Source organism: Schistocerca nitens, chromosome 2, assembly GCF_023898315.1.
Source record: "Schistocerca nitens isolate TAMUIC-IGC-003100 chromosome 2, iqSchNite1.1, whole genome shotgun sequence".
Lineage (NCBI taxonomy): Eukaryota > Metazoa > Arthropoda > Insecta > Orthoptera > Acrididae > Schistocerca > Schistocerca nitens.
Genome location: NC_064615.1, coordinates 957,532,159 through 957,559,516, shown reverse-complemented (window position 1 = coordinate 957,559,516; position 27,358 = coordinate 957,532,159). Strand labels below are relative to the sequence as shown.

At 41.9% G+C, this 27,358-nt stretch overlaps 1 protein-coding gene across 1 annotated transcript in view; it reads left to right on the top strand.

The window, feature by feature from the left end:
- LOC126234734 (hemolymph lipopolysaccharide-binding protein-like) overlaps positions 1 to 20,473 on the top strand; it is a 34,265-nt gene extending 13,792 nt beyond the window's left edge. Inside the window, exons 4-5 of the mRNA XM_049943479.1 lie at positions 12,753 to 13,052; positions 20,189 to 20,473. Of these exons, the coding sequence (XP_049799436.1) occupies positions 12,753 to 13,052; positions 20,189 to 20,343 (455 nt within the window). The 3' untranslated portion in view covers positions 20,344 to 20,473. The remainder of the gene's footprint in view (positions 1 to 12,752; positions 13,053 to 20,188) is intronic.
- Positions 20,474 to 27,358: the final 6,885 nt, after the last annotated feature.

The window sequence follows — 27,358 nt, the reverse complement described above, 5'->3', positions numbered from 1 at the left end:
ATATTTATATGACTGAACTCGATCTGCCCGCATATCGTGGTCGTGCGGTAGCGTTCTCGCTTCCCACGCCCGGGTTCCCGGGTTCGATTCCCGGCGGGGTCAGGGATTTTCTCTGCCTCGTGATGGCTGGGTGTTGTGTGCTGTCCTTAGGTTAGTTAGGTTTAAGTAGTTCTAAGTTCTAGGGGACTTATGACCACAGCAGTTGAGTCCCATAGTGCTCAGAGCCATTTGAACCATTTTTTTGAACTCGATCTCTCTAAATTGATTATCATGCCTCTCACATGTGGATGTCCTACAGAAATAATCTTTTTTCCATTATTCACCAGAGTAATTTCATTGATTAATAGATCACATACCACGTATATCTCTGGATGTAAATTTTGCCTATTCTCTGAGAGAACAAATGAGGACCGTAGCATTCGTTTTTCTGAAGCATCTTTCATTCTTCTATATTCGCAGTATTCAGAAGTATTTAAAGCAGCACGCGAAAGTATAGAAATATGGGGACTCTCATCAATCAATGGGTATTTATTTTAACTTACATGGACGTGTAGTAATTCCTGAAGATGAAATATCAATTGATATTGATTTTAGCGTATTTCACCACATGAACGTATAATAGTTTCTGGAGACCAAGTCTCATGCCACGGAGCAAAGAAGTGCAGACAAAAGACCACTATTACGTAACGACGACTGTAGGTGTTCACAAGAAGTTTACCGTCAAAAGTGTAGTGAAAATTGTCCGTAGGCCTGTTCCAGTTGGAAATGTGCATTTCTATTCCACAAAATAAAATAGAATATACATTAGGGACACCTAGGGAACTTCCCAAAGGCTGTCAACTGTAGTGTTCTTCGGAAGTGGAAACCATCACAAAAATTAACTTCATTCTTACCACGCTATTATTTCCAAACAAAACACTACAACATTTGCATGGTTAACTAATTGGTCACTTAAATTTTTCAGGAAAGAAGTGGCTTCATACAGTTTCTGGAGGATATTTAAAGCAGCTGATTGAAAGTTTTATGGCATTTGCTTTGAGCGTGGAAAGAAAATGTCAACATTTCAACATCAGCTTCCTTGATTTTAATCCAAAAGTCATAATAAGATTAAATGACATCATAAATGAGAAGTATTTAGGAATGGAGCACTTGGCTGTATTGCGGTTCGTAAGGACACGCACTTTCATCAAAATGAAAGCTAGCAACAACACAAAAGATGTGCAGGGGTAGTAAGCGAGCAGAGAGTGATCAAAAACAGGAACTGAAAAAAACTGAAAAGAGCTTTTAACATTACTTTCCACAATTGAAAAAGAAAACCTATTAATAAAGCTAAAGAGCTTAAAATGACACTCCGAACTACAGGTCTATGTGGTCTAAGCCTGTATGAGCCTCTTCCCCAGAAAAGACAGCAGTGTCCACCAAGATGGTGAAAGAGGTTGACGTCCTAGCATTTCACCTACGATAGACAAAAATAGTCGTAACTAATAATGAAGCTTCATAACGATAATAGTAATAACACATTAAAGAATTTTAATCGTCGATTACATTCATACCTGCGTAAGAGTTGAATATATGTATGCCGTGTGCCTATAAGCTTCAATGCAGTGCGGCGTGGCGGAAGGGTTATAACTCTGGAACACATGCAGATTTACAACTATCATTTCACATGGCTTAGCGGTAAATATATTAAATATTCGACAAATTCACGATTTTGGACATATATATTCGAAACGACAAAAGTCTTTCCGTTACCTACAACACTAAATCTCACTGACATAATGATGTCAACCACACCGTGCATATTTCATAAACATGTAGTGAAACATAATGAGAACCTACACTCTTCAGAGAATTAGATCGCAATTTAATATTTACACTAAGGTGACCAGAGTCATCGTATATCTCCAAATATCGCGTCGGACCTCCTGAAACGTCCCCTATGGGAAATTATAAATGAATGTGCTGATAAACCTCTTACGTTATTTGATTTTCAAACAGCTGAGCAAAACTGAACGTGCTCAGACATTTCTCTCTTTACTTATTCTGATCATCAATAAACTGACACACAATATTTTTAGCGCAACGCAATCTGACTTTCAATAATACCTACAAAAGAATGGCCCTGACTAATAATAAACTATACCTTTCACGAATCACTTACCTCACAAAAATCTTCGTTACTCCAACTACTGCAATACAGCGAGCGCCAATACTGCCAGCTAAATGAAAGATTCTAACCACTGAAGGCACTAACTACTGATAGGCACAGTCAGCAAATGAAAGATTTTGATAGAGAACAGACAATGTATTTACCTTAATAGTGTTCAAAAGTCATAATATATATCTGAGTTCATGGTACCCAGTACCACAAATTTCCTCCTTCTGACGGACACACGTCCAGATCGTCCGCTCTCAAAACTCTCCCATCTCTCCCCACATCCACCACTGCTGGCGGCTCACCTCCAACTTCACAACGCTACGCACTGTTCACATCCAACTGCCCAACACTACAATAGCGAATATTCCAACAATGCAAACCAGCCACAGACTGCACACAGCACAGTCAGTGATATTCATACAGAGTGCTCCGTGGCGTTACCAACATAAAAACCTAAACAGCCTACTTACACTCTTTTTGCCCGACTTAGTGCAGCAGCTCGAGGTGACATTGACTCAAAAAAGGGAGTCCCCTGTAGAAATACTGAGCGATGCTGCCTCTGTAGCAGTCCATAATTGCGACTGTGTTGCTGATGCAGGGTTTTGTGTACTAACTGACCTCTCGATTATGTGCCATAAATGTTGGATGGGATTCATGTCGGACGTTCTGTGTGTCCAATTCATTCGCTATAAATGTCCAGGATGTTCTTCAAACCAAACGCGAAAACTTGTGGCCCGCTCATATGACACCGTTGTTTGGTATCATGAAGTCCATGAATGACTGCAAATGGTCTCCATATAGATCAAGATAAATATTTCCAGTCAATAATCGGTCCACTTGGACCAGAGGGCCCAGTCCAATCCAATGTAACACAGCCCACACCATTACGGAGCCACTACTAGTTTTCACAGGGCGTTGTTGACAACTCCGGTCCACGGCTTCGTGGGGTCTACATCACAACTGAACCCTACTATCACCTCTTACCAACTGAAATCGGGAGTCATCTAACGAGGCCGCGGTTTTCCAATCCTCCAGGGTCCAACCGATATGGTCACGAGCCCAGGAGAGGAGCTGCAGACGATGCCGTGCTGCCAGCGAAGATAATCATGTCGGTCGTCTGTTGCCATAGCCAATTATCAGCAAACTTCGCCGCATCGTCCTAACGGATTCGTTCCCCGCACGTCCCATATTGATTCATACTGATTTCTGCGGTTATTTTAAAGAGTGTTGCTTGTCTGTTAGCACTGACATCTCTATGCAAACGTCACTGTTCTCGGTCATTAAATGATGGCCGCAGTGAGAGGCAGTGCCTGAAATCTGCTATTTCCTGCACAGTCTTGACATCTTGACACTGTGAATCTCCGAATATTGTATTTCCTAATGATTTTCGAAATCTAGCTCCAACTATCATTCTGCGTTAATAGTCTGTTAATTCCCGTCGTGGGGCCATATTCACATCGGAGGTCTTTTCACATGAATCACCTGCGTACAAACGACATCTCTGTCAATACACTACCTTTTTATACCTTGTATACGCAGTACTACCGCCATTTGTATGCGCGCATATCGCTATCCTATGACTTTTGTCACTTCAGCGTATGTTTCTCAACTCGTTTTCCGACGTAGGAAACGTGGATTTTGTACCCTGTATTACCTTTGCATATTTTACTGCGTGACATTTTACAAGTGTGTTTTCGTGAGGATCAGGGAAAGCGTTTGATAGTGGCTTCACATTCCAGCATTTTGTGTCCACAGTGTTCAGTTAAAGTTCACCGAGGATAGCAAAGTACCTAAGCTCATGTGGAAATCAATTCGTTCATGAAGTCTTCACCACGTGGCGAGGGTCTTCATCAGAACGATCTCCTAGCCTCCTAGCAAATATAGGAACATATCCTGGGAAAAGACCTGATAAAAGAGGCAGATGTGGAAGGCAAATTTTAGATTGGCAAATTTTTTGCTATTTTCTTTTTTGGGTATAATATGTAATAAGTTATATTTTAGAGCCACTGCAAGCTCGTTATCAGGTAAAGGTGTTACAGGAACATTATCTAGATCATGTGCAATTAAATACTGCGATCGTGGTGCTGGCGGAAATAACGGAAATCTGGTTACTGACAGCGAACAGTTTACGAAAGGAAAAGGCTGTGTTCTGGATACTGACGTCGGGTTGTCTCATAGTATCCATGAAAAATCCTTTGTGATAAAGTATCTTTCTCAAGTTATATACACATTACGCAACCTTTAGTTGCAGTTGGTTTCGACCTCATTCGCACTCAGTAAACGCTGAACGTAAGTATAAGGAATGTAAACAAGATAGCTATCACACCTTACACAGCGCGATCTTTGACTGGAGATGAATTCCACAACATAATAAATATTTACAAGCATCGATAACTGATGCAAGCGAACCATCAAATATGCAGATGTCCTCATACATTGTCAATGTACATGTAACATGTATGAAAAAGTTACACGAAAGATAAGTAAATGCAGTGAAATATTTAGCACCTAATTAGAGAGTGATTAACTTACGGCCATACACGACAGAGCTTTTGTTTGTTGTACCATGTCAATATCAATAATAAAGAGCTAAACAGTTATGAGTAAATAGAGTGCTCTTCTTGCTACATGAATAAAAGTACGATAATTTATGCTGGAGGTTGAATATATCTTAGTATTGTCTTTTCCGTGTTTTGATGCGATTATGTCTGGGAATTCTGGAATAAAAGGTTCGGTGTTGATGCAATCTATTCGCCATGGATTTATTGAACTTCTTTTAAACTGTGAATGTGAGAGTAGTTGTAAGAGGAGATCCATTTGCAACTCTATGTCAGCAATGTGTAACACGCAAAAGTTGTCTTTTGTGTCCTCAAGGAAGTGTACATGATATGGACAATGCGTGATGCAAAGCTTGATTTGTCTAAAGTTTTTATTTAGAGGGATCCATACGTCCTTCTTAGCGTGTTGCAAAGTTTCTTCCTACTTGTCATATATAGAACCAAGAACTACAGCATGGTGAGTTCATATATGCCAGACTTTTTATGCTACTCTCCAGTGAATTTATTATTGTGAATAATCTTATGTTGTAGTTCACTGTCTATATGGAAGGACATTTTCGTATTATGTCGTTCAAAGTTTGTTTGATATGTCACCAAGGAGGAAGACATACAAATTTTGGCATTTGTTTTTTAACTTGCGGTTTCGATGGTAGTTCCTTTAGCTTACATTGGATCTGTTCAGCAAGGATGTTTATATGAGAGATAAATAGAGACACATTAGGCTGGTATAGTACATATACAGGGTGTTTCACTAAATGTGTTTGTCTCTGTAAGCTAAGAAGTAATAGGCGACGGAAATATTTATTGCGGTAGGTCACCATAAGAAACGTTGCACTGTCTGCGGAGCTATGAACATAGCTTATTGTGTTATTATCCAAAGAGCTACAGCAAAAAGATACTGTTTTAATGGAACAATAGTTGTTTCTATCATGCACTGGAATCAGTAGCACCAGCTGTGTATACATCATTTTAAATTACACTCCTATCACTTTTAGTTTGGGAGCTACAACCCTTCAAAGTTTCAGGCGCAGATACTACACACGCTGCACATAACGCAATGTGCCTTCTAAATGTGGTGCGGCCGAGTTGTAACGTCGCCGGTGTCACGGAGCGAGAAGCTTCCTCGATGCGCTGTGACTGCTGACTGTCGCCGCACACGGCTGTATACCCGACAGTTCGAGCCACACAAACAAACGGGGCTCAAAATACCACAGTTACTGACATCTGATGAAGATGGCATTCACGAACAACGAGTACTTTGACATGATGCTGATGCTTGGCGAGTGCTGACACGATGCCATGGAGTACGCCGTGATATATCCTAGGCGAAGAGCTCCGGTAGCCATTACGTTCTTACGTGCCAAACAACGACTTCGGGAAACAGGCAGCTTGGTAATGCTCCGCAGTAATAGACGACGAATTGCAAGGAGTGAGGAGACGGAGGTGTTCCTTTTGGCTGCAGTACACCACGATCCTCATGTCAGCTTACGAGCCTTTGCTGCAGTCGCTGGTGTCAGTCTCACATCTGTGTAGCGTATAGTACACGGCAACAGGTTTGAACCGTACCGTCTGTCACTGACCCAGGAGCTGCATGGGAACGATTTCCGTGCGAGGGTTGCATTCTCTGAATGGGCCATGCGTAATTTCACGCTGGAATCTTTACCAGATGTTATGTTCTCTGATGAGTCCACATTCACAAATTATGGCGCAGTGAATCGCCTGTCGATCGTCAACGTAGGTGTGGTGTGGAATCCTTGGGGATGAAATCATCGGTCCACGCTACTTCCCAGGTACACTGACAGGTGAATTATGCCTCGCGTTTATACTCGACAGTTTGGGTGGTCTCCTTGAACATGTGTGTCTACACACGAGAGTCGTTATGTGGACGCACTAAGATGGTCACCCAGCTCATTCTACGCGTGCTGTTGTGGAAGAACTAAACAACAAGTTTTGCAGGAAGGTGGTTGGGGCGCCATGGTCCTCATTCATGGTCCGCAAGGTCGCCCGATTTAACACCATTAGATTTCTTTTTGTGGGGATATCTAAAGGATCGTGTTTATGTCACTGAGCCCACATCTCCAGATGATCTAAAACGGGGCATCGAGGACGAATGTTGCTCCGTGACACCAGCGATGCTACATCTCGTCCGCTGATCCTGTAGAAGGCGCACTGCATTGTGCATTCAGGAACAAGGGACATACATTTGAACATCTCATTTAAATCAACATCCCACCACCAGAACATCCATCACCCACCACACAGCCATGTATTATGTACATCGTGTGGTATCTGCCCCTGAAACTTTGAAGGGTTGTAGCTCCGAAACTAAAAGTGATAGGAATGTAATTTAAATTGATGTATACACCGCTGGTGTTACTGATTCCAGTGCGTGATAGAAACAACTATTGTTCCATTTAAAAAATGTAGCTCTTTGGATAATAACACAACAAACTATGTTCATAGCTCCGCAGACAGTGCAACGTTTCTTATGGTGACTGCTGCAATAAATATTTCCGTCGCCTATTACTTCGTAACTTACAGAGACAAACACATTTAGTGAAACACCCTGTATATGGTACGTAGATATAGAGATATAGTACGTAGATTCCCGGATGTGGTCGATTGGAGACAAGTCTGGTGGTCGAGAAGGCCAAGGCAATATGTTGACACTCTGTAGAGCACGCTGGATTACAACAGCTTTATATTGGCGAGCGTTATCCTGTTCAAAAACACCCCCTGGAATGCTGTTAATGAATGGCAACACAACAGATCGAATCTCCAGATTAACGTACAAATTTCCAGTCAGGGTGCGTGGGATAAGAACGAGAATGGTCCTGCTGTCATACGAAATCGCACCTCACACCAGAACTGCCGGAGTAGGTCCAGCATGTCTAGCATGCAGGTTGGTTGCAGGCCCTCAACTGGGCTCCTTCTAACCAACAGACGGCCATCACTGGCATCGAGGCAGAACCAGTTTTCATCAGAAAGAACAGCACACCTCCTTCCTGCTCACCGATGAGCTACCACTTGATACCAATGAACTCCCAAATGGCGATGGTTTGGGGTCAGTGGAACGCACATTGCGCGGCGTCGGGCTCGGAGCTGTCCTTGAAGTGATAGATTTGTAACTGTCCTTTGTGTCATTGTGGCGTCAACTGCTGTTCAAATTACTGCTTCCTACGCAGTACGATGCGCCAGAGCCATACTGCGAAGGCATTAATCTCTCTGTGTAGTGCCACCTGACAGTCCGGAGCCCGGTCTTCTTGCGACCACATATTCGCATAACCACAACTGCCAGCTGTCATGTACAATGGCCACGTTCCTGCAAAGTCTTTTTGCAGTTTTACAGAAGCAATATGCAGCTTCTCGTTGCCCTATTACCTCGTTCAAACTCTGTGGGGTGCTGATAATGGTGTCTTCGTCACCTTAAAAGTATTCTTGACTAACTACAATTCACCAAGTCCAATCTCACGATAACTAAGGCTCACGAACTTTACGGCGTGTGTTTAAAGCAAACCTGATTTGCATACTCATAATGGCGCTACTAGTGCCACTCGTATGGGTGAAATCTAAAGAGACATCACCTTCCGGATACAGAAACTTTGATTTATGTCACACAGCTTCTTCTTTATTTATATGTATCTGGAATGTATGGTTGTTGTTGTGACCGGAAATAGTCATAATAAGGAAATTAATCCCGTTGTTTGATGTGCGGCTGTTTTCTTTGTTGTATTTTGATCTGCGAGATTAACTAATTCTTCTTGTGGGCCACTGAATTATTGTGTCATTTATACGTCTTTTATATGTATATCTGTAAACTGTGTATGAGTTAAGAAGAATTCTTCTTCTATGTTCTGCCTAAATACGTCATCAAGCAGGCATGCAAGCTGCGTCCCTCTGCCAGATCTTTGTTTTGGACGTAAATCTTACCGTTGAATGAAAAATAGTTACGTGAGAAGATTAATTCAAATAATATATGAGTTAATAAATTTCTGCTTTATTTATAATTTTACACTTGATTTAATTCTTTTGTTTTGATTTGAGAGAGTCTTTCCAACGAATATATGTTCACAGGTTTACGATGTCAGAGCAGGCTAGTATTGTTGTGTCTGGCATTGTTAGAAACTCAATCTTGCTTACTTTCGCAAGTTTCTTCAATTTCGAGATGTATCTTCCGCAAAGTGAAACAGTTTCTTGGGTCTTGCCAGCAGCGCCGGTTACTGTGATTTTTCTCAGATTTGCAGAAGTTATGTGTTTTATGTCGGTGCGAATCTGTCACTGTTGGAAACTAAAATAGTGCAAAGACAGATGGCTCCAAACAGTCGCGCCATTGGAATCCGTAGACACACTTAACAACCCACAGTCATCCAAGGAAGTGCAAAATCATGTATATTGATTGCTTTGATTCACCGGAAGGGGAAGTAGAAAGAAAAACAGACGTCTTCAGGTTAATGTTAAAGTAAACATAAATGCATTACGTTTGTAATAAAATAATTGATACTGTCTGTAGAAATCGAAGGATAATTAAAAGACGATCTCTTTGGCATTTTTACCCTGTTTTCGAATAGCTGATTGTACCACAGACAAGAAATATTCAAATATTGCGCACGACATTCTTAAGGAGCTTTTATTCTCAGTGGGGTCCTCTGATTTTAATTTTTTTTTACTGACTTTCTCTAAATATAATAATACAAGCCACTGTACCGATCTCTTCACCCAAACACTTGTTTCTGTTAACATTTCAGTTTTCACCTCGATTTTTGTTTAGTAATAATAATAACAATAATGCAATGAAGGTGGCACCTGGTTTCCTTTATGCACGAAACATTAAACTGCCATGTGCCTATCTAACAACGCAAATTTTAGTGGGAACTCCTCTGCTAGTAAGTGAAATTAAATATCACATTTGACTTCCAGGAAGAAAACTTTCGTAAGTTTTTGTTATAATGTAAAAAGGTCAGCAAGTATTCGGAAAAGTTGCTGGAGGTAGTTATTTGCTGGTGGACACAATCATTAATCCAGAATGAGATTTTCACTCTGCAGCGGAGTGTGCGCTGATATGAAACTTCCTGGCAGATTAAAACTGTGTGCCGGACCGAGACTCGAACTATGGACCTATGCCTTTCACGGGCAAGTTTGGATGGTAGAAGGCAGAAGTAAAGCTGTGAGGACGGGGCGTGAGTCGTGCTTGGGTAGCTCAGTTGCTAGAGCACTTGCCGGCAAAAGGCAAAGGTCCCGAATTCGAGTCTCGGTCCGGCACACTGTTTTAATCTGTCAGGAAGTTTCACAATCATTAATGTCGTATGCTGAATCAATAGCAATGATTTAAGCTGCTGCAGTACCATACTGCCGGTGTTCGGCGCCGTCGGTAATTTGTTCTCGATACAGTTGCCTCGAATTCTCGCTCGTTCGTATATTATCATATGGATGATGTGTATTACGTATTCTGTGTATGTGAAAGCTGCCATTGATGCAATATTGCAGTTTGTTCGTTACCAGCTGTTGGCATAAAACGTATCCACAAGACTAAACGGAATTTTACTATTGTACACAGAAAATGTAGGCCCTATTTTACATCGTGTCATCTGATACTCTCTCCCTCTTCGTATCAGACTTCAGTCTGACACATAGGGCATTGCATAAATGTGTGGTTTGGAATCCTGCACTCGATACATCCATGCCGCAAGTCACGAAGCCTAGCATTCCATCAAGTAACACTCTCAGTGAAATACGAATATGTGTGAGTATTTATTTGCACGCTATAGTAAAATTATTTGCCGGATATGTAGATGCAAACATTGCAGGGTAGTTGAACCTGACCGACATATGGGTATGAGGACGAAATAGTTCCTTCCATAAGGACATGGACAATATTCTTCAATATCTCCGTCTACTCCGAGCTGATGCTCCGCCTTTAATGATGTCGCGTCGTCGACGGACGCTACTTGCTAATCCATCTCCCCTCAACCTTTTGTGCCTGTAGGGCCCAGTACAATTGTGCAGACAAGTAAAGCAGACACGGAAATACATCTTTTTGGACTTTCATCATCTTCATCACTCCTATGGTAAATAGGTCCCTCCTGCCTTTCAGTACTGTCAATCGGGAGCTATGTTCCTCATGAGAAACTCATTAATTTCACTTTTTGTTTATTAGTCCTTGAAAAGCTTATGAAACGTCCCCTTAGAAAAATTAATGAATTACTGTGCTGATAATTCTCTTACATTATTTGATTTTCAAACAGCTGAGCAGAACTGAACGTACTCAGACATTTCGCTCTTTACCTATTCTGATCAACACTAAACTGACACACAATATTTTTTAGCGCAACGCAATCTGACTTTCAATAATCCCTACAAGAGAATGGCCCTGACTAAATTAACCTATACGTTTCACAAATCACTTTCCTCACAAAAATCTTCGTTACTCAAACTACTGCAATACATTAAGCGCCAATACTGCTAGCTAAATAAAAGATCCAAACTACTGAAGGCACTAACTACTGATAGGCATAGTTAGCAAATGAAAGATTATGGTAGACAACAAACAATGTATTTACCTTAAAAGTGTTCAAAAGTCATAATATATACAGTAGTTCATGGCATCCATTCTTACAAATGTACTGTTTCTGACAGACACACATCCAGATCATCCGCTCTCAAGATTCCGCCATTTCTCTCCCCACATCCACCACTGCTGGCGGCTCACCTCCAACTGCGCAACGCTACGCACTGTTAACAGCTAACAGCCCACTACAATGGCTAAAATTACAACAATGCCAACCAGCCATAGACTGCACACAGCACAGCCAGTGATTTTCATACAGAGCGCTACGTGGCGTTACCAATATAAAAACCTAAACAGCCTACTTACAAGCTAGATCAACAAGATAAAGTAAGTGATCAACTGCATACGGAAACCCTATGTAATCACTAGATGTAACGAGAAGTGGACTAGCCAGTGTAAAGGGAAGCAGTGAGTATTGCCAGTGTAGAAGCAGTGACAGTAAAATGGTTCGGTCAGGAGAGCTCAGTGATTTTAAACGTAGACAAGGATTCTATGTCACCTTAGTAACAAATTCATTAGGGAAATTCCAAGCCCTCTAAAGATGCCCAAGTCGACTGTATAACTAACACAATGACTATGTGTAAAGAGTTGAAAAGAATGGGGTACAGTGGTCGAGTAGCTCCTTGTAAGTCACTCATTTCTGTAGTCAGTGCTGAGTGACACTTGAGGTGCTGTAAAGAGTTACACCACAAGGCAGTGGTGAATTCTTGGAGAGTGTTACCTGCCGTAATGCGTAATGCCAACAGTGAAGTACGAAAGAGGTCGCCTTATAATTTGAGGCTGTTTTCCGTGGTTACATTGTGGTCCCATTATTGGGTTTGCGGAAACGCTAACTGCGGAAGGACATGAACAGAATTTACAGTATTGTGTACCGTGTACAACAGAGGCAGAGTTCGGACGATGGCTTTTTGTATTGGCTATTGGCATTACGACGCACCTGTCTTAAAGCAATGGTTTGTGGACCGCAACATTCCTGAAATGGACTGCCCTGCCCAGTGTCCCGAATCGAACTCAGTTCAGTAGTTTTGGGGTTAGTTATAACGTAGACTTCGCTCCAGACTCCAGCGTCGCACGTCACTAACTTACCTGTTTTTGGGTACTAAGGAAGAACGAGATACCATTCCTCCATAGACATTCAGACAACTCATTGAAATTGTCTCCAGCAGAGTTCAAGCAAGTGTAAGAGCGAAAGGTAAACACTCTCTATACCGATGTCTACTAACGGGTGTTCATTTACCTTCGATAAGATAGTGTAGGATATAGGACCAACACAAAACGATCGGAGGCTGACACATATGTTGTAACCATCGTCTAAGACATTTAAAAAGTTCTTATCTGCTGTAGAAAGTAACGTGAAGAAATTGTTCAAAAACAAAAAGAGAATTATCATACAAATTGAACTTTCGACTGTTTATAGAACGAATAAATGTGTCAATATGTTTTTACGCTATAGCAGTTACTCTGTTTACAGGTACTCCACATCTAAATCCTAGTGTTAACAACAACAATGACTCATTGACGACGATTACAAAACATTGGAGTACGCGATCTGATTACGAAAAATATGATGGAGTTGGTTCTTATAAATTGCATGAGTCACCGAGGACGTGGTCGGAGGCAAAGAAGATCTGCGAAGAAGAAGGTGCCCATCTGCTCATAATTAACTCAAAGGCAGAAGAAGAGGTCATAAAGAAAGTCATGAACCGTCACCGTCGCTTGTTCGTTGGATTCCGCTACCTGAGAGAAGAGAACTACTACGAAACGGTTCTCGGTAAGTGTCATAGCATCCAGAATATAGCACGTCGCAAGATAATGAGAATTAGGTGTTAATTCGCGAGACCGGTAACCCTCTACCATAGATAACATTTCGATAGTAGCTGTGCTATCTTTCTCAAAAGTCGTCATACATAAATATAACTATCGAAAGTGGTGCCTACTCTGACCTTGGCGTAAAACATTAACATTTGTCACACAAATTTCTAAAACCCTCAAAAGGCTCCTTGTTTGGAAATGGTTATGAAAAAATTGCACCGTGGGTGGGCTAGTAACGGAGTGGTGTACAGGTGATTGCGATATGGAGGAGGACCTACATGCTTGTTGCGGCTTTGGAAGTTCCCTCCTGATATACACTACTAGCCATTAAAATTGCTACAACACGAAGATGACGTGCTACAGACGCGAAATTTAACCGACAGGAAGAACACGCAGTGCCATGCAAATGATTAGCTTTTCAAAGCATTCACACAACGTTGGCGCCGGTGGCGACACCTACAACGTGCTGACATGAGGAAAGTTTCCATCCGACTTCTCATACACAAACAGCAGTTGACCAGCGTTGCTGGTGAAACGTTGTTGTGATGCCTTGTGTAAGCAGGAGAAATGCGTACCATCGCGTTTCCGACTTTGATAAAGGTCGGATTGTAGCCTATCGCGATTGCGGTTTATCGTATCGCGACATTGCTGCTCGCGATGGTCGAGATCCAATGACTGTTAGTAGAATATGGAATCGGTGGGTTCAGGAGGGTAATACGGAACGCCATGCTCGTTTCCAACGGCCTCGTATCACTAGCAGCCGAGATGACAGGCATCTTATCCGCATGGCTGTAACGGATCGTGCAGCCACGTCTCGATCCCTGAGTCAGCATTTGGGGACGTTTGCAAGACAACAACCATCTGCACCAACAGTTCGACGACGTTTGCATCAGCATGGACTGTCAGCCCGGAGACCATGGCTGCGGTTACCCTTGACGCCTGCCGACAGTGGACGCAATATCATTAACAGCTATGAAAAAAATAATCACTCTTGAAACTCAGCCCTGAGGGACACTATTCAATACTATAAAGCAATCACAGACAGGAGTGCCTACGATGGTTTACTCAACGACGAACCTGGGTTCACGAATGGCAAAATGTCATTTTTTTCGGATGAATCCAGGTTCTGTTTACAGCATCATGATGGTCACATCCGTGTTTGGCGACATCGCGGTGAACGCACATTGGAAGCGTGTATTCGTCATCCCTATACTGGCATATCACCCGGCGTGATGGTATGGTGTGCCATTGGTTACACGTCTCGGTCACCTCTTGTTCGCATTGACGGCACTTTGAACAGTGGACGTTACATTTCAGATGTGTTACGACCCGTGGCTCTACCCCTCATTCGATCCCAGCGAAACCCTACACTTCATCAGGATAATGCACGACCGCATGTTGCAGGTCCTGTACGGGCCTTTCTGGATACAGAAAATGTTTGTTGCCCTTGCCAGCACATTCTCCAGATTCCTCACCAACTGAAAACGTCTGGTCAATGGTGGCCGAGCAACTGGCTCGTCACAATACGCCAGTCACTGCTCTTGATGAACTGTGGCATCGAGTTGAAGCTGCATGGGCAGCTGTACCTGTACACGCCATCCAAGCTCTGTTTGACTCAATGCCCAGGCGTATCAAGGCCGTTATTACGGCCAGAGGTGGTTGTTCTGGGTACTGATTTCTTAGGATCTATGCATCCAAATTGCGTGAAAATGTAATCACGTAAGTTCTAGTATAATATATTTGTCCAATGAATACCTGTTTATCATCTGCATGTAAGTTCTAGTATAATATATTTGTCCAATGAATACCCGTTTATCATCTGCATTTCTTCTTGGTGTAGCAATTTTAATGGCCAGTAGTGTTAAATGACGGCGCTCTACATCCACATCAGACGCTGGGATTGGGGTTTCTCGTAATTGCTTCTGTGACCAGCCATCATGACGAATAAGGTGCACTGTACAACAGCTGCCGACAGTGGACGCAATATCATTAACAGCTATGAAAAATATAATCACTCTTGAAACTCAGCCCTGAGGGACACTATTCAATACTATAAAGCAATCGAATAGGACATTAAGCACTAAACATTTAAAATGGCATGGCGATAGGAAGGACCGAAGCAAATGTGGAAGACGTCCACAAATGCCTCATGTGTGACACTGGTCGAAGATACAACGCTTCAAGCAGTGTCATAATTCTTCTTTTGATCGATAAAGATACCCATTATGTAGTGCACACACTAGGAAGCTTGTTGTAGGCCGATATGCGTTGTCAGTGGAGTGAAGTTACCTATCTCGTGCCGGCCGCGGTGGTCTCGCGGTTCTAGGCGCGCAGTCCGGAACCGTGCGACTGCTACGGTCGCAGGTTCGAATCCTGCCTCGGGCATGGATGTGTGTGATGTCCTTAGGTTAGTTCGGTTTAAGTAGTTCTAAGTTCTAGGGGACTAATGACCACAGCAGTTGAGTCCCATAGTGCTCAGAGCCATTTGAACCATTTGAACCTATCTCGTAAATCAACATTGATAGCGACTAAGGAGATGTGTGTATTCCAAGATACGGACAAGGCACCGGCTGATCAGGTACTCCAAGGTCTTTTCCATACAGGGGGCTATGTTGCTGCTCGGACATGCGTGATATTCATAGGCTTGAGCAGGCAGAACTGAAACTCCAAAAGTCGGTCAAATGTTGCGATTAAAAAATTAAATTTAAGAGGTCGTTGAAGATTCTTTTAGGGTTTCCACTGATGTGCCACAACATAGTTCAACCAATGACGTCAAACCTTGTGTCCTGTCACGTGCCACACGCAATGTTGTCTCTAGCTCACACACTGAGAAAGAGTTGTAAACTTCACCGCTGGTAGCACAGAAGTCAACACCGCTCGTCTCGGCGATCGCTCGATGTCGACGGAAAGTTGGATCCTGTCGGGCAGTCAATATAAATGCTGATTCAGCCACCTATAGATTTTACGGAGTCCGCAACGTCTTCAAATACCACGCGCAGATTTTCATATTCTCTTTTTCGCTAAGCATAAACTGTTGGTCCTACAGAAAGAAATTAATGGACTTTTTTGCAGGAAATTTCATGTAGTTAAATTTTGACTGGCGAGACGTTTTCGCTAGTGCCCATAGTTTTCGAATTATTCAAGAGAAACTTAGAAAAGTCAACTTCAAACGCGTTTTTCAGGAATATCTCGAAGACCATGGCCTCCAGCGACAACGTATCCCAGTAAAAAATTTAACTACACTAAATTTCGCTCAAGAATGTTTTCATTTTTCTGTACGACTATTGGTTTACGTATAGCGAGTAAGAGAATGTGAAAATCTCCCACATGGCCCTATGGGTTGCAAATGACCCATATGTAGGGGTACCTGAATCATCCTGTATGAGCAGAATGTCCGTCCATAGTCTGATCCACGTTTCCTTTGTTGGTCTGGAGAACATCATTCCTCATTAAAACAGCAATAGCGCATCTTTCACTTTTTCTCCGAAATCTTCGTGATTATCTCCCACACTTTCTACAATTTAGTGGAACGATAACTGGAGTTCAGTATTGCTTGGCACGATCTCTTTTCGCTCTCTTTTGAAGTGCAGCGATATTTTAATGTCATGAACCGTAAGCTGAGAGGTTCTCAAGAAGTGGTCGGCACTTGAAACTCTGAAGCGGTGCACATCTCATTCTAGTAGTGATACAGAAGGAAGAGAGAGGCCTTAGCTCTCCTGAACTAACAGTCGTGGAGGATGGAGCTAATCACGTGATCCACTCAACACTGGACGTCCTCACTAAGTTGAAGTACCGCCACCTAGCTGGACAGCATCCAGTTTGCATTACTGGTTACCACCGTGGCGGCTGTCTTTAGACGACCCCTTCTGGTAGATATGTCCAGATCGATAAATAGTTACTGACCTGAACGTCAATGGCATTTCGCACAGAGTACAGTGTGCAAGAGTTGGATATCGTAACTAGTGATAGATGCCGGGGAACGATTCTGTAGTAGCGAAAATGTGCATTGTCTGTTTCAGTTTTCGAAGACACAGATATTCTGCTAACTGCTCTCAACAATTTGAGTCCGAGAGCCAATGGTACTGAAGCTCCAAGTACGCTGTGAGCATTAAAATCCTCACATAGTACGAAAGGCATGGAGAGTAGTAGTTCCATGGTAACGAAAATCTCTAGGTCTGTCGTGTAAAGGAGAGAATGAGAGAGGGAGCATAATGAAGCTCTGTGCTACAGGAACATAGTAATTACAACTTCTTGTAGACTGATACTGATAGGGAGGGGTGAGACTTGGTATGTAACATCATACGAAGATTGCTCTCCTCTTTTAGCTCTCTCTTCACTTTGGTCATTTCGCTGTGGAGGCTACAACAGCTTAGCGCAGGGGTGTCAGATAATTAAACTAGGTTTCTTGCAAAGATAATTAAACTAGGTTTCTTGCAAACACAAGGTCTCATTTGTGCTAGAAGCCTGATTTCCTCCACAAATGTCTTCGACTAATTTACGTTCCACCGAAAAATGTCACCGAGACACTTGTAGTTTCATCGTTCCTATTTTTCTGTTGATGGGAGCATTTTGCGAAATAAGGTGATTTGTTTGAGTAGAATCTTGGTTCCTTCACGTACTATTCAGTGTTTATAACATCGGCAGTTTCATTAGATTTTCCACACATAAAAGTTCAGAATAATCTGATGGCTCCATTTGTCGCTTACACACCATTCAGCTTTGTGTGCCTGGATGGATTGGCATGTAATGTGTGGACTGCGTTTGTCTGTAGGCTTTGCTTGTTGCATGGAGTAAGTAAATTCCTTTACAGCAACTCCATCAGTGTAAGGGAACTTGTGTGTGCAGTCGTTTGCGGCAGCTTCTGCTGGGATTGCGTTGGTGAACTCCTTTCCTGAGACGTTCTTTTGGCCATTGAAGTAAATGGGCTTCGACAGGATTGTGGTTCCAGACCTACTTGAACATCCAGACACCCCCAAAACATACATTTTTCGTATTAGGTGCATTGTGCTGCCATCTACTGCCAGGTGTTCCATATCAGAGACGTCATTAGTAATTAGACATCGTGAGAGAGCAGAGTGGGGGGTTCCGGGGAACTCACGGACTTCGAACGTGGTCAGGTGATTGGGTGTCACTTGTGTCATACGTCTGTACGCAAGATTTCCATACTCCTTAACATCCCTAGATCCACTGTTTCCAGAGTGACAGTGACGTGAAAACGTGAAGGGACACGTGCAGCACTAAAGCTTACAGCCGACCTCAATTGTTGACTGACAGAGAACGTCGATAGTTGAAGAGGGTCGTAATGTGTAATAGGCAGACATCTATCCACACCAACACAAAGGAATTCCAAACTGCATCAGAATCCACTGCAAGTACTATGACAGTTAAGCGGGAGGTGAGAAAACTTGCATTTCATTCTCGAGCGGCTGCTCACAAGCCACATATCTGCCTGTAAATGCCAAACGACGCCTCGCTTGGTGTAAGGAGCGTAAACATTGGACGATTGAACAGTGGAAAAACGCTGTGTGGAGTGACGATTCAGGGTACACAATATGGCGATCCGATGGCAGGGTGTGGGTTGCTTCCCACTGTTGAAGATCAATTCGGGGATGGCAACTGCATCTTTCAACACGATCGACCACCTGTTCATAAAGCACGGCATATGGCGTAGTTGTTACACGACAATAACACCCCTGTAATGGAATGGCCTGCACAGAGTCCTGACCTGAATCCTATAGAACACTTTTGAGATGTTTTGGAACACCGACTTCATGCCAGGCCTCACCGACCGACATAGATACCTCTCCTCAGTGCAGCACTCCGTGAAGAATGGGCTGCAATTCCCCACGAAACCTTCCAGCACCTGATTGAACGTATGCCAACGTATGTCATCAAGGCTAAGTGTGGGCCAACACCATATTGAATTCCAGCATTAACGTTGGAGGGCGCCACGAACTTGTCAGTCTTTTTGAGCCGGGTGTCCGGATACTTTTGATCACATAGTGTAGGTAGGATGCTTGTTGCTTCAATCTCCTGAATGTTCATTTCACCCAGGCCTGCGTTTGCATTTAACACAGAATAAGGGAGATAAAAAACTAGTCCTAACTACATATGCATCTTTTCCAGATTTTGAACAAATTGCCCTTCTGCTGCTTATTGTTATAGCGCGTCTGTGGTCAGTTCGGATCATATGCTCTCACTTTTAATCGCAAATCCCAGTCACGCCATAATATTACCAACAACAACAACAACAACAACAAATGGTTCAAATGGCTCTGAGGTCATCAGTCCCCTAGAACTTAAACCTAACTAACCTAAGGACATCACACACATCCAAGGCCGAGGCAGGATTCGAACCTGCGACCGTAGCGGTCGCGTGGTTCCGGACTGAAGCGCCTAGAACCGTTCGGCCACACCGGCCGCAGTCCTAGCAAAATTCCTATAGAATCATCATATCTATATGCATGCGACCTCTGTATGATAAGAACCCAACCTGCCCCCTCCTCATTACTAGAATGTAGGGTGATCTACAATTCACTCACAACTGAATGTTTGGGTAGCACATTTGCTTCCTGTATCTGTTCACTGTTCAGCTTGCTGTTGTGTAGATGTTTCCCCCAGAAGTGTTCCTGTACCCACTGACCGGACAGATTTTATTCTGCCTGCTACCACATTGCATCCTTTGTTGTAGATAAAAGCTTTAACAGGACAAGATTTCGCCGGCCGAAGTGGCCGTGCGGTTAAAGGCGCTGCAGTCTGGAACCGCAAGACCGCTATGGTCGCAGGTTCGAATCCTGCCTCGGGCATGGATGTTTGTGATGTCCTTAGGTTAGTTAGGTTTAACTAGTTCTAAGTTCTGGGGGACTAATGACCTCAGCAGTTGAGTCCCATAGTGCTCAGAGCCATTTGAACCATTTGACAAGATTTCAAAAGATATATAGTCTTTAAGTTTGCCTTCATTGGGGGAACATTGAATTCTTTCAGCAATACGCGAAAGAAACACAGCGGATAACAATGAACCCTATCTTCCTGCTTTTAGAAGGACTGCTGTCAAACTTGATCTATGGCTGAGAGCTCATTTTTATGTTCTGGCAGGTCAACCTCTCAACTCGACTGGGTACGTCAACTGGGACGAAGAAGCAGACACCAGCGATAGCGATGAACTGTGCGGCGCTGTGTGGTTCACAGGGGAGATCGTGAACGTCAGCTGTAGCGACGATTATACGTTTATCTGTGAGCTGTCAGCGTAGCCACTGCAACTGTACGAAACTTAACATGCCTGCCGCTGACAGATTTTGTGGTACCAATTTTTGTAAAAATGTTTGTAAAATAAATGAACTGTAATATCTGAACAATATGTAACAAGTAACAGTGAACGAAGTGTAAGGCAGCACTTACAACTACTTGATGTTTTTAATGTGTCTGCTGTTGATCCTGCAGGACAAAAAGAGGCCTCTTGAATGTTACCCACTGCGCTCTAACATTGAGTACATTGTCTAGTTCACTACCATGCTTCATAAACGCAACTGCCTTCAGGATATTAAACCGTTTCGCACAGCATATTATAAACTCGTCTGGCCGGACGGTGTGGCCGAGCGGTTCTAGGCGCTACAGTCTGGAACCGCGCGACCGCTACGGTCGCAGGTTCGAATCCTGCCTCGGGCATGGATGTGTGTGGTGTCCTTAGGTTAGTTAGGTTTAAGTAGTTATAAGTTCTAGGGGACTGACGACCTCAGTGGTTAAGTCCCATAGTGCTCAGAGCCATTTGAACCATTTGTAAACTCATCCGGCAAGCAAATCTCGTAGATATGGTCAGCGATTACGACTGATTCACACTGCTTAGACGCATCAGTGTACACTGGAATAATCTTGTGGTGTTTGTGTAAAATATTACAAAAATCACATTTAAAAAATAGTAGACGTTCTAGCTATCTCCAAAGAGAAGAAGGCTTTAAATACCCGAAGTATAGAGCTGCTTTAAGTTTCGTATAAAAATTTAATATTTTTTAAATCTCTTTCTAAACGGTAAGCTTTTCGAAAAATCTAAAAGGGCCTCTGTATAATAATTTACTACGTCAACGATCGGTTATATGTATAAAAAATATTCATATTACCGGTTTCGGCAATTAGTAACCATCATCAGATCTGCTTAATCCACAAAAAACTTCCTGCAAACAAACAAATACTGTTAGACATTTTAAACATTAAAAGATGCATCTACTAGGACAAATTTTTATGAAAGATGTGTATATCAGAGAAATGTCAGTTTGTGTTCGTAGGTTTCAGAGTTTATTTGGAATGCTTACTTTTCTGAGCATCACTGCATGCCGAACACATGAGTGAGACAGATTCTTTGTTTACAAGAGGCTGTCATATTATTGAGTAGGGCGCGGGTGAGCGAAGGAGACGTCCAGAGAACGGGAGAGGTGTATTGTCATGGCAGAGTGAGGAGCTGGGATGGTGGATGTACCGCATAGAGATTTCTTTTCTTCTTTTGAGATATTCCATGATGCGTAACTGAGGACAGAGGATGATTTGATATGACGGTACAGAGAGACTGTTCAGTTGAAAGAAAAGGTAAATTCCATTGAGTTTCTTTTGGTGCAAGCGCGAGGTGAGTAATTATTTTAGAGTAAAGATTTCTATGTGTTTAACAATACACTGATAAGTCAAAACACACTGCCCACGGCGACATTGGATGCTGCCTGGTGACGTCGTGGGCACATTACGCGATAACAAAACTATGTAAGCGGAGCAGACTCGGACGGGGAAACGCCCTAGCGAAGATACGGGCTGCAAATCGGTAAATCCATTGAGATAAGCGACTTTGACAAACAGAAGATTATTACTATGCAGAGGATGAGAACGAATATTTCGAAAACGGCGAAGCTGGTCAAATGTTCACGTGCTACGGTCATGAGCGTTTATGGAAAGACACAGAAGAACAGTGACATTACCACTGGGAGCTAAGTGATAGGACGTCCACGACTCCTCACAGAACGTGGGGTTCGGAGGCTTCCTGCTCTGTAATGTAGGTTAGATGGCAATCTGTGGCATATTTGCTGAAAGAGCACAATGCTGGTGCTCGCGCTAGTGTTTCAGTGCCCACCGTTCTTCGTACCTTGTTGAACATGGAGCTCCGCAGCAGGCAAACCCTACATGTTATCATGTTGACCCAACGACATAGTTAGCTAAAATTGCAGTGGGCACGGGACCATCAGGATTCAATAGAAACGTGTCGCCTTTCCGGGGATTCATATTTTTGTACACCGGGTTGATGGTCATCTCTACAAAAGCCGTCATCCAGGTAAACGGCAGTTCGAAACGTGCTGCTCGGCACGGTCGTAGCTTGGTGAGGGCAGTATTGTGCTATGGGAGATACTATTCTGCTCTTGCATAGGACCTGTGGTAGTAACTGAAGACACGCTGTTAGCTGCGGACCACCTGGATCACTTCATGCTTGATCTCTTCCCCGACGGCGATGTTATCTTTCCGTGTCTCAGAGTCTCAACAGTGCTACTGTCGTTTGAGGAGCATTATAGTGAACTCACGTTGATGTCTCAGCGACCAAATTTGCTTGATGTAAATCCCATGGACCCTATCTAAAACTACCAACACACTGTCGGATATGCATAATAAATTATTTATTTCGTTTGAAAAGCGGGAAAACGAGGTATTAAGCAGGTGGTCATAATATTTCTGGTCGTCAGCATATCTACATGTTGATATCCAGAGATAATCGTCATTCCTGTGTTCATTATTCTAGCTAGTCACAACCACCAAGGTAAACGTAAAGGTATTTCAGTAGGAATCTAAAAGAGTAAAGTTCAAGTGTGTTAAAACGTATTTTAAAAATATTCTGTGTGGTATATGACAACGTTGAGAGAGATAATGTCGGGAAACAATAATAGCTCTTCTTAACTCGAGTTTCGTGTTATTACAAGGCTTCAATTTAACTGCAAAACGCATTTACGAAGCACTTCACAGAAACTTACCCTCACTGTGTGTGTGAAAAATGTGTTTCGTTACTGTTGCACCACTACGTGAACAGTGATAGTCATTTCTGAAAAAAAAAAAAGAGTTGAGCTTGCTAATGCAACCCGGTAAACGAATTAAAAAGGCAAACTGCCACGCACTGGTAGATTTCAGCTCATCATTTTTGCCAGTGCAGACCTATACGTTGCAAAGTAAGAATCTGTTGTAGGGCCTAAATGCCCTTTTTGAGAGAGAATTAGGATCAGTTTGCATTAACAGAATTTCCAGTAAATTCAACAGATGCGTGCTTCTAACAGGGCACAGTTTTCGTTATATAACAATCAACACTGTGTGATAAATCCATGACAAAGTATTACTGAAAGTGACTGCTAACAATTCTTTACATTCCATCTCGTATACAGATAGATGCAGTTTAGATTAACTGGTACCACATACATCAAAAGTAATTTGCGCAATTATAATCGATATTAAAAAACGGGTAGCAAAGGTGATTTCAGATCAGACATTGTAATCGTTATTCAAAAGTACTTGCTTTGACATTGTCAGTCAGAGGTTTCGGCACACAAACAGTTTCCAGTTACTAGAAGTAAATAAATTCTTATGTGTCACCTGTCAAACTTTCTGTTCGGGATACTTTCTTTTTGATGCTATGGTTTTTTTTTTGGAAAGAAATTTTGATCCTGCAGCTGAGTGTGCCCTGATATGAAAATTCCTGCCAGATTAAAATTGCGTGCCGGACCCAGACTCGACCTCGGGACCGTTGCCTTTTGCGCGCAAGTGCTCTACCAACTGAGCTACCCAAGCACGACTCACTACCCTTTCTGACAGCTTCAGTTCTGCCAGTACCCCGTCTCCTACCTTCCATACTTGAAAGAAGCTCTGCGAAGAAGACAGTGAGAAGCTGTGGCAAGAAAAGCTCCTACCTTCCATACTTGAAAGAAGCTCTGCGAAGAAGACAGTGAGAAGCTGTGGCAAGAAAAGCATGCAGTGGCATACTCTAAAAATTATAGTGGCTCAAGTGGGGGCTTGGAGGCTGCTGCAGTCCAGATCTGAGGACCAGTATGGTGTTAGATATACTAAATATCTTGCTGATGGGGACTTCTCTCCGTTCAAAGCTGTAACAGATAAAAATCTATACAATACAACAATAGACAAGTGGGAATATGTTGGCCACATCCAAAAGACGCTTTGAAAGAGAAGTAAGGTGAAGTACTGAGGATGGAAAACCACTAGGAGGAAATGAAGGCTTATTGTGAAAGAAACTGATTCTCTTCAGTTATTTTATGGGAGAGCTATCAGCAAAAACACACATAATTTAGAGGCAATGACGAATGCTGTGTGGGCAATTATTTTCCACAAACTATCCACTGACCAAACACTAATGCACAATCTGTGTCTGAAAGACGATTAGTGTAAGTTAAACAACAGAAATGAGACGTATTCACATAAACACTCATTACCAGAACCCGTTATGAATGCAATTAAGCCCACATTCAAGTTTCCTGCAAACACTGATTTATTGTGGAAATGTCTTCACGGAAAGCCACAAAATGCAGATGAAGCCTCAAAAGTTTTATTTGCGTTAGATGCTCAGAAATGCCATTCTATGGACTTGAAGTACTCAAAATAGGTGTCTATGATGCAGTTTTATGTTACAATTACGGAAATAATCGCAGAATTGAAGTGCTGAAGAGAGCTGGTATAGATCTTGGTGTGTTTACAACTAAAGTATTTTACACCATCGACGAGAGCAGGGTCAAGAATTCTAACAGATCAGTGTTTTACCCTCAAATACAGGCCAGAGAGAATCGGAGAGAAGAGCAGTACGGAGGATTTTAAAGCTGGGGTAAGCTTATTACATGTAGAAGTGTGAGAAGAAAATCTTTGGACCTCGTTTTTCCTATTTTACATTTTTTACGTGATTAGAAGCCTTTTCCCAAAAAGTATATGCTATGAAAAGTAATGCTATGAAATTTTCAGAAACTGTTCGCAAGGTGTTGCCGTCTCCCTAGAACTAAAAAAATACTAGATCCTGCAATTGCATTCTGGTTTTTAGATGATTGTATGTAGAGAAAAAGTTAATTTTTGAAGTGCAAAATTAAAAATCTGTTAATGATACAATTTGTACCGTAAATTAATAACTGCAGTTCAGTGGTCTCATAACCTTCTCAGGGCACTGGAATAAAATTTTCAGATTAATTGCATCATTACAATTTGTATTACTGCTTTTTATTAAAAAGATAATAAAAAATTTAAAAATTCAAATTTCTGCCAATATGTTAATCCTGCATATTTTATTATATTTTTCCGTTACAAGACAGCTCTTTTGCTTTGCATATGCAAAATTTGAGATTTGTACATTGTAAATATGGCCGTAGTCAATTTTTTAAAAAAAATGTTTACATTTTCCATTACATCCCCGCTTAAAAGCCGCTAGGGAAATTCTAGTTCCAACCACTAAAGGTCAAGTTATAGGATTCCTGGGACTCATAAATTTTAACATTCGTTTCGTTAATCTCAAGAAATTGTCAGTACCTAGGGTATGTGAACATACAGAGAAGAATGGAGTGTGCCACCAGAATGACAAGGCTCAGGCCAAATTCAAAAGTTTGGAAGAAGCACTTCTTGCTGCTCGCAGTTTATGTCGTCCAGATTTATCATGTGACTTTTGTATTGTCACTGAGAACTCAAAATTAAGTCTTGGTGTACACTTACTTCACGAAATTGGGGAAGATGGTATTCTTACTCAGAAATGCATAGCATTTGCCAGGCAAAGTAAGAACGAAATTACTCAGTGTTAGAAGCATTCGCTATAGTCGTAGCCTCCACTGACTTCCGTTACTATTTATATGGTAAATACACTATAGAATATACCGATCACCGTGCGTTGCAATTTTTAATGAGTGCTAAGTTACCACGTGATTGATTAGACATTTAACTATGTATTTGCAAGAATTTAATTCCACTATTGTTCATATTTCTGGGACACAAACGTAATTAGGGGTAGTGGGGAGGACTACCACGAAAACAACTTTAGTCTGCAGTAAATTCGAAAGGTTGCGATTCAAAACTACATTTCCTTATTAGTCAGTGACACTGCCAACGAGCAACATAAGGATCCTATTGGGAAGAAAGTGAAAGGGGAGTGGCATAACAAGACAAATACTGCACTGAGACATTACTACTTGGTACGAAACGATTTTCTGTTGAGACACAAAAATCCTCACAGCTCTCTTTGGACTATGTTCACATCCAGTGATTTGGTTAACAAACTTATTTGGTACATAACTTAGTTGAGCCCAATTTTGTGCGAGAAAATGTTTCAATAAGCTGTGTGACACACGTTATTTCAGCGATATGGAGAAAAGAATTCACTGTATACTGGCGAAGTGCAAACATTGTCACAGATCAAAGGCACATACTATTTTACACTGTGCGCCATTATTTACAGTTACTCCAAGTAAATTAAAAGAATTATCTGCAGCAAATCTATTCAGTCCTATGTCAAAAACAAACCATGCTTTTCCTTTTGTTTTTCTAGCAGTTGAACTCACTTCGAAATTTGTTTCGTTTACTCCACTGCGAAAACCAACTTTGAATACGATATCTGCAGCCGTTGTTAGAAATTTCTTGAAGGAAGTTGTCCATGTTGATAAGAAAATTTCAAATAATAGACCTCAGTTTCAGTAACGTCACTGGTTAGGCACTTTGCAATGTACGAAGATTAAACCAGTATTTATTCGATGTTACCACCCAAGTCCAAATCCCTCTGATGTATCGTGAAGAATTAGAAAAACTCTGTAAATTGTACTGTTATCACCAACATAAAACTTGAGTTTAATATTTAAACAAGTTCCAAGATGTACTAAATGAACTACTTACTGATTTCACGTTTTTGTCTCCGCGTCTTGTACTGAAAAACAAGCAAGCACCTCAGAGTATAAAGAAACTAGTACCTTTACCACCACAGCCACGGCTATGTCATTATGATATAATCGACTTAACATTTATTAATATCAAGAAAGCAACAGAGAACAAAGAGACTGCATCGATTACGAATAAATGTTAAGGAATTAGGTATGCGACAGAAAGTACTGGTCCAATATCACTGTTTATCACATGAAAGGAAATAATTTAGTCAGAAACGTTTCCTAGTATACAACACTCTATTCCACATTTGAAGGATTGCACCTGCGAATGCTGTAGAAATGGAAACGTTACGGATTTGTAAGTCGCGAGTGCAATTGTAAATAACTGTAAATAATACCT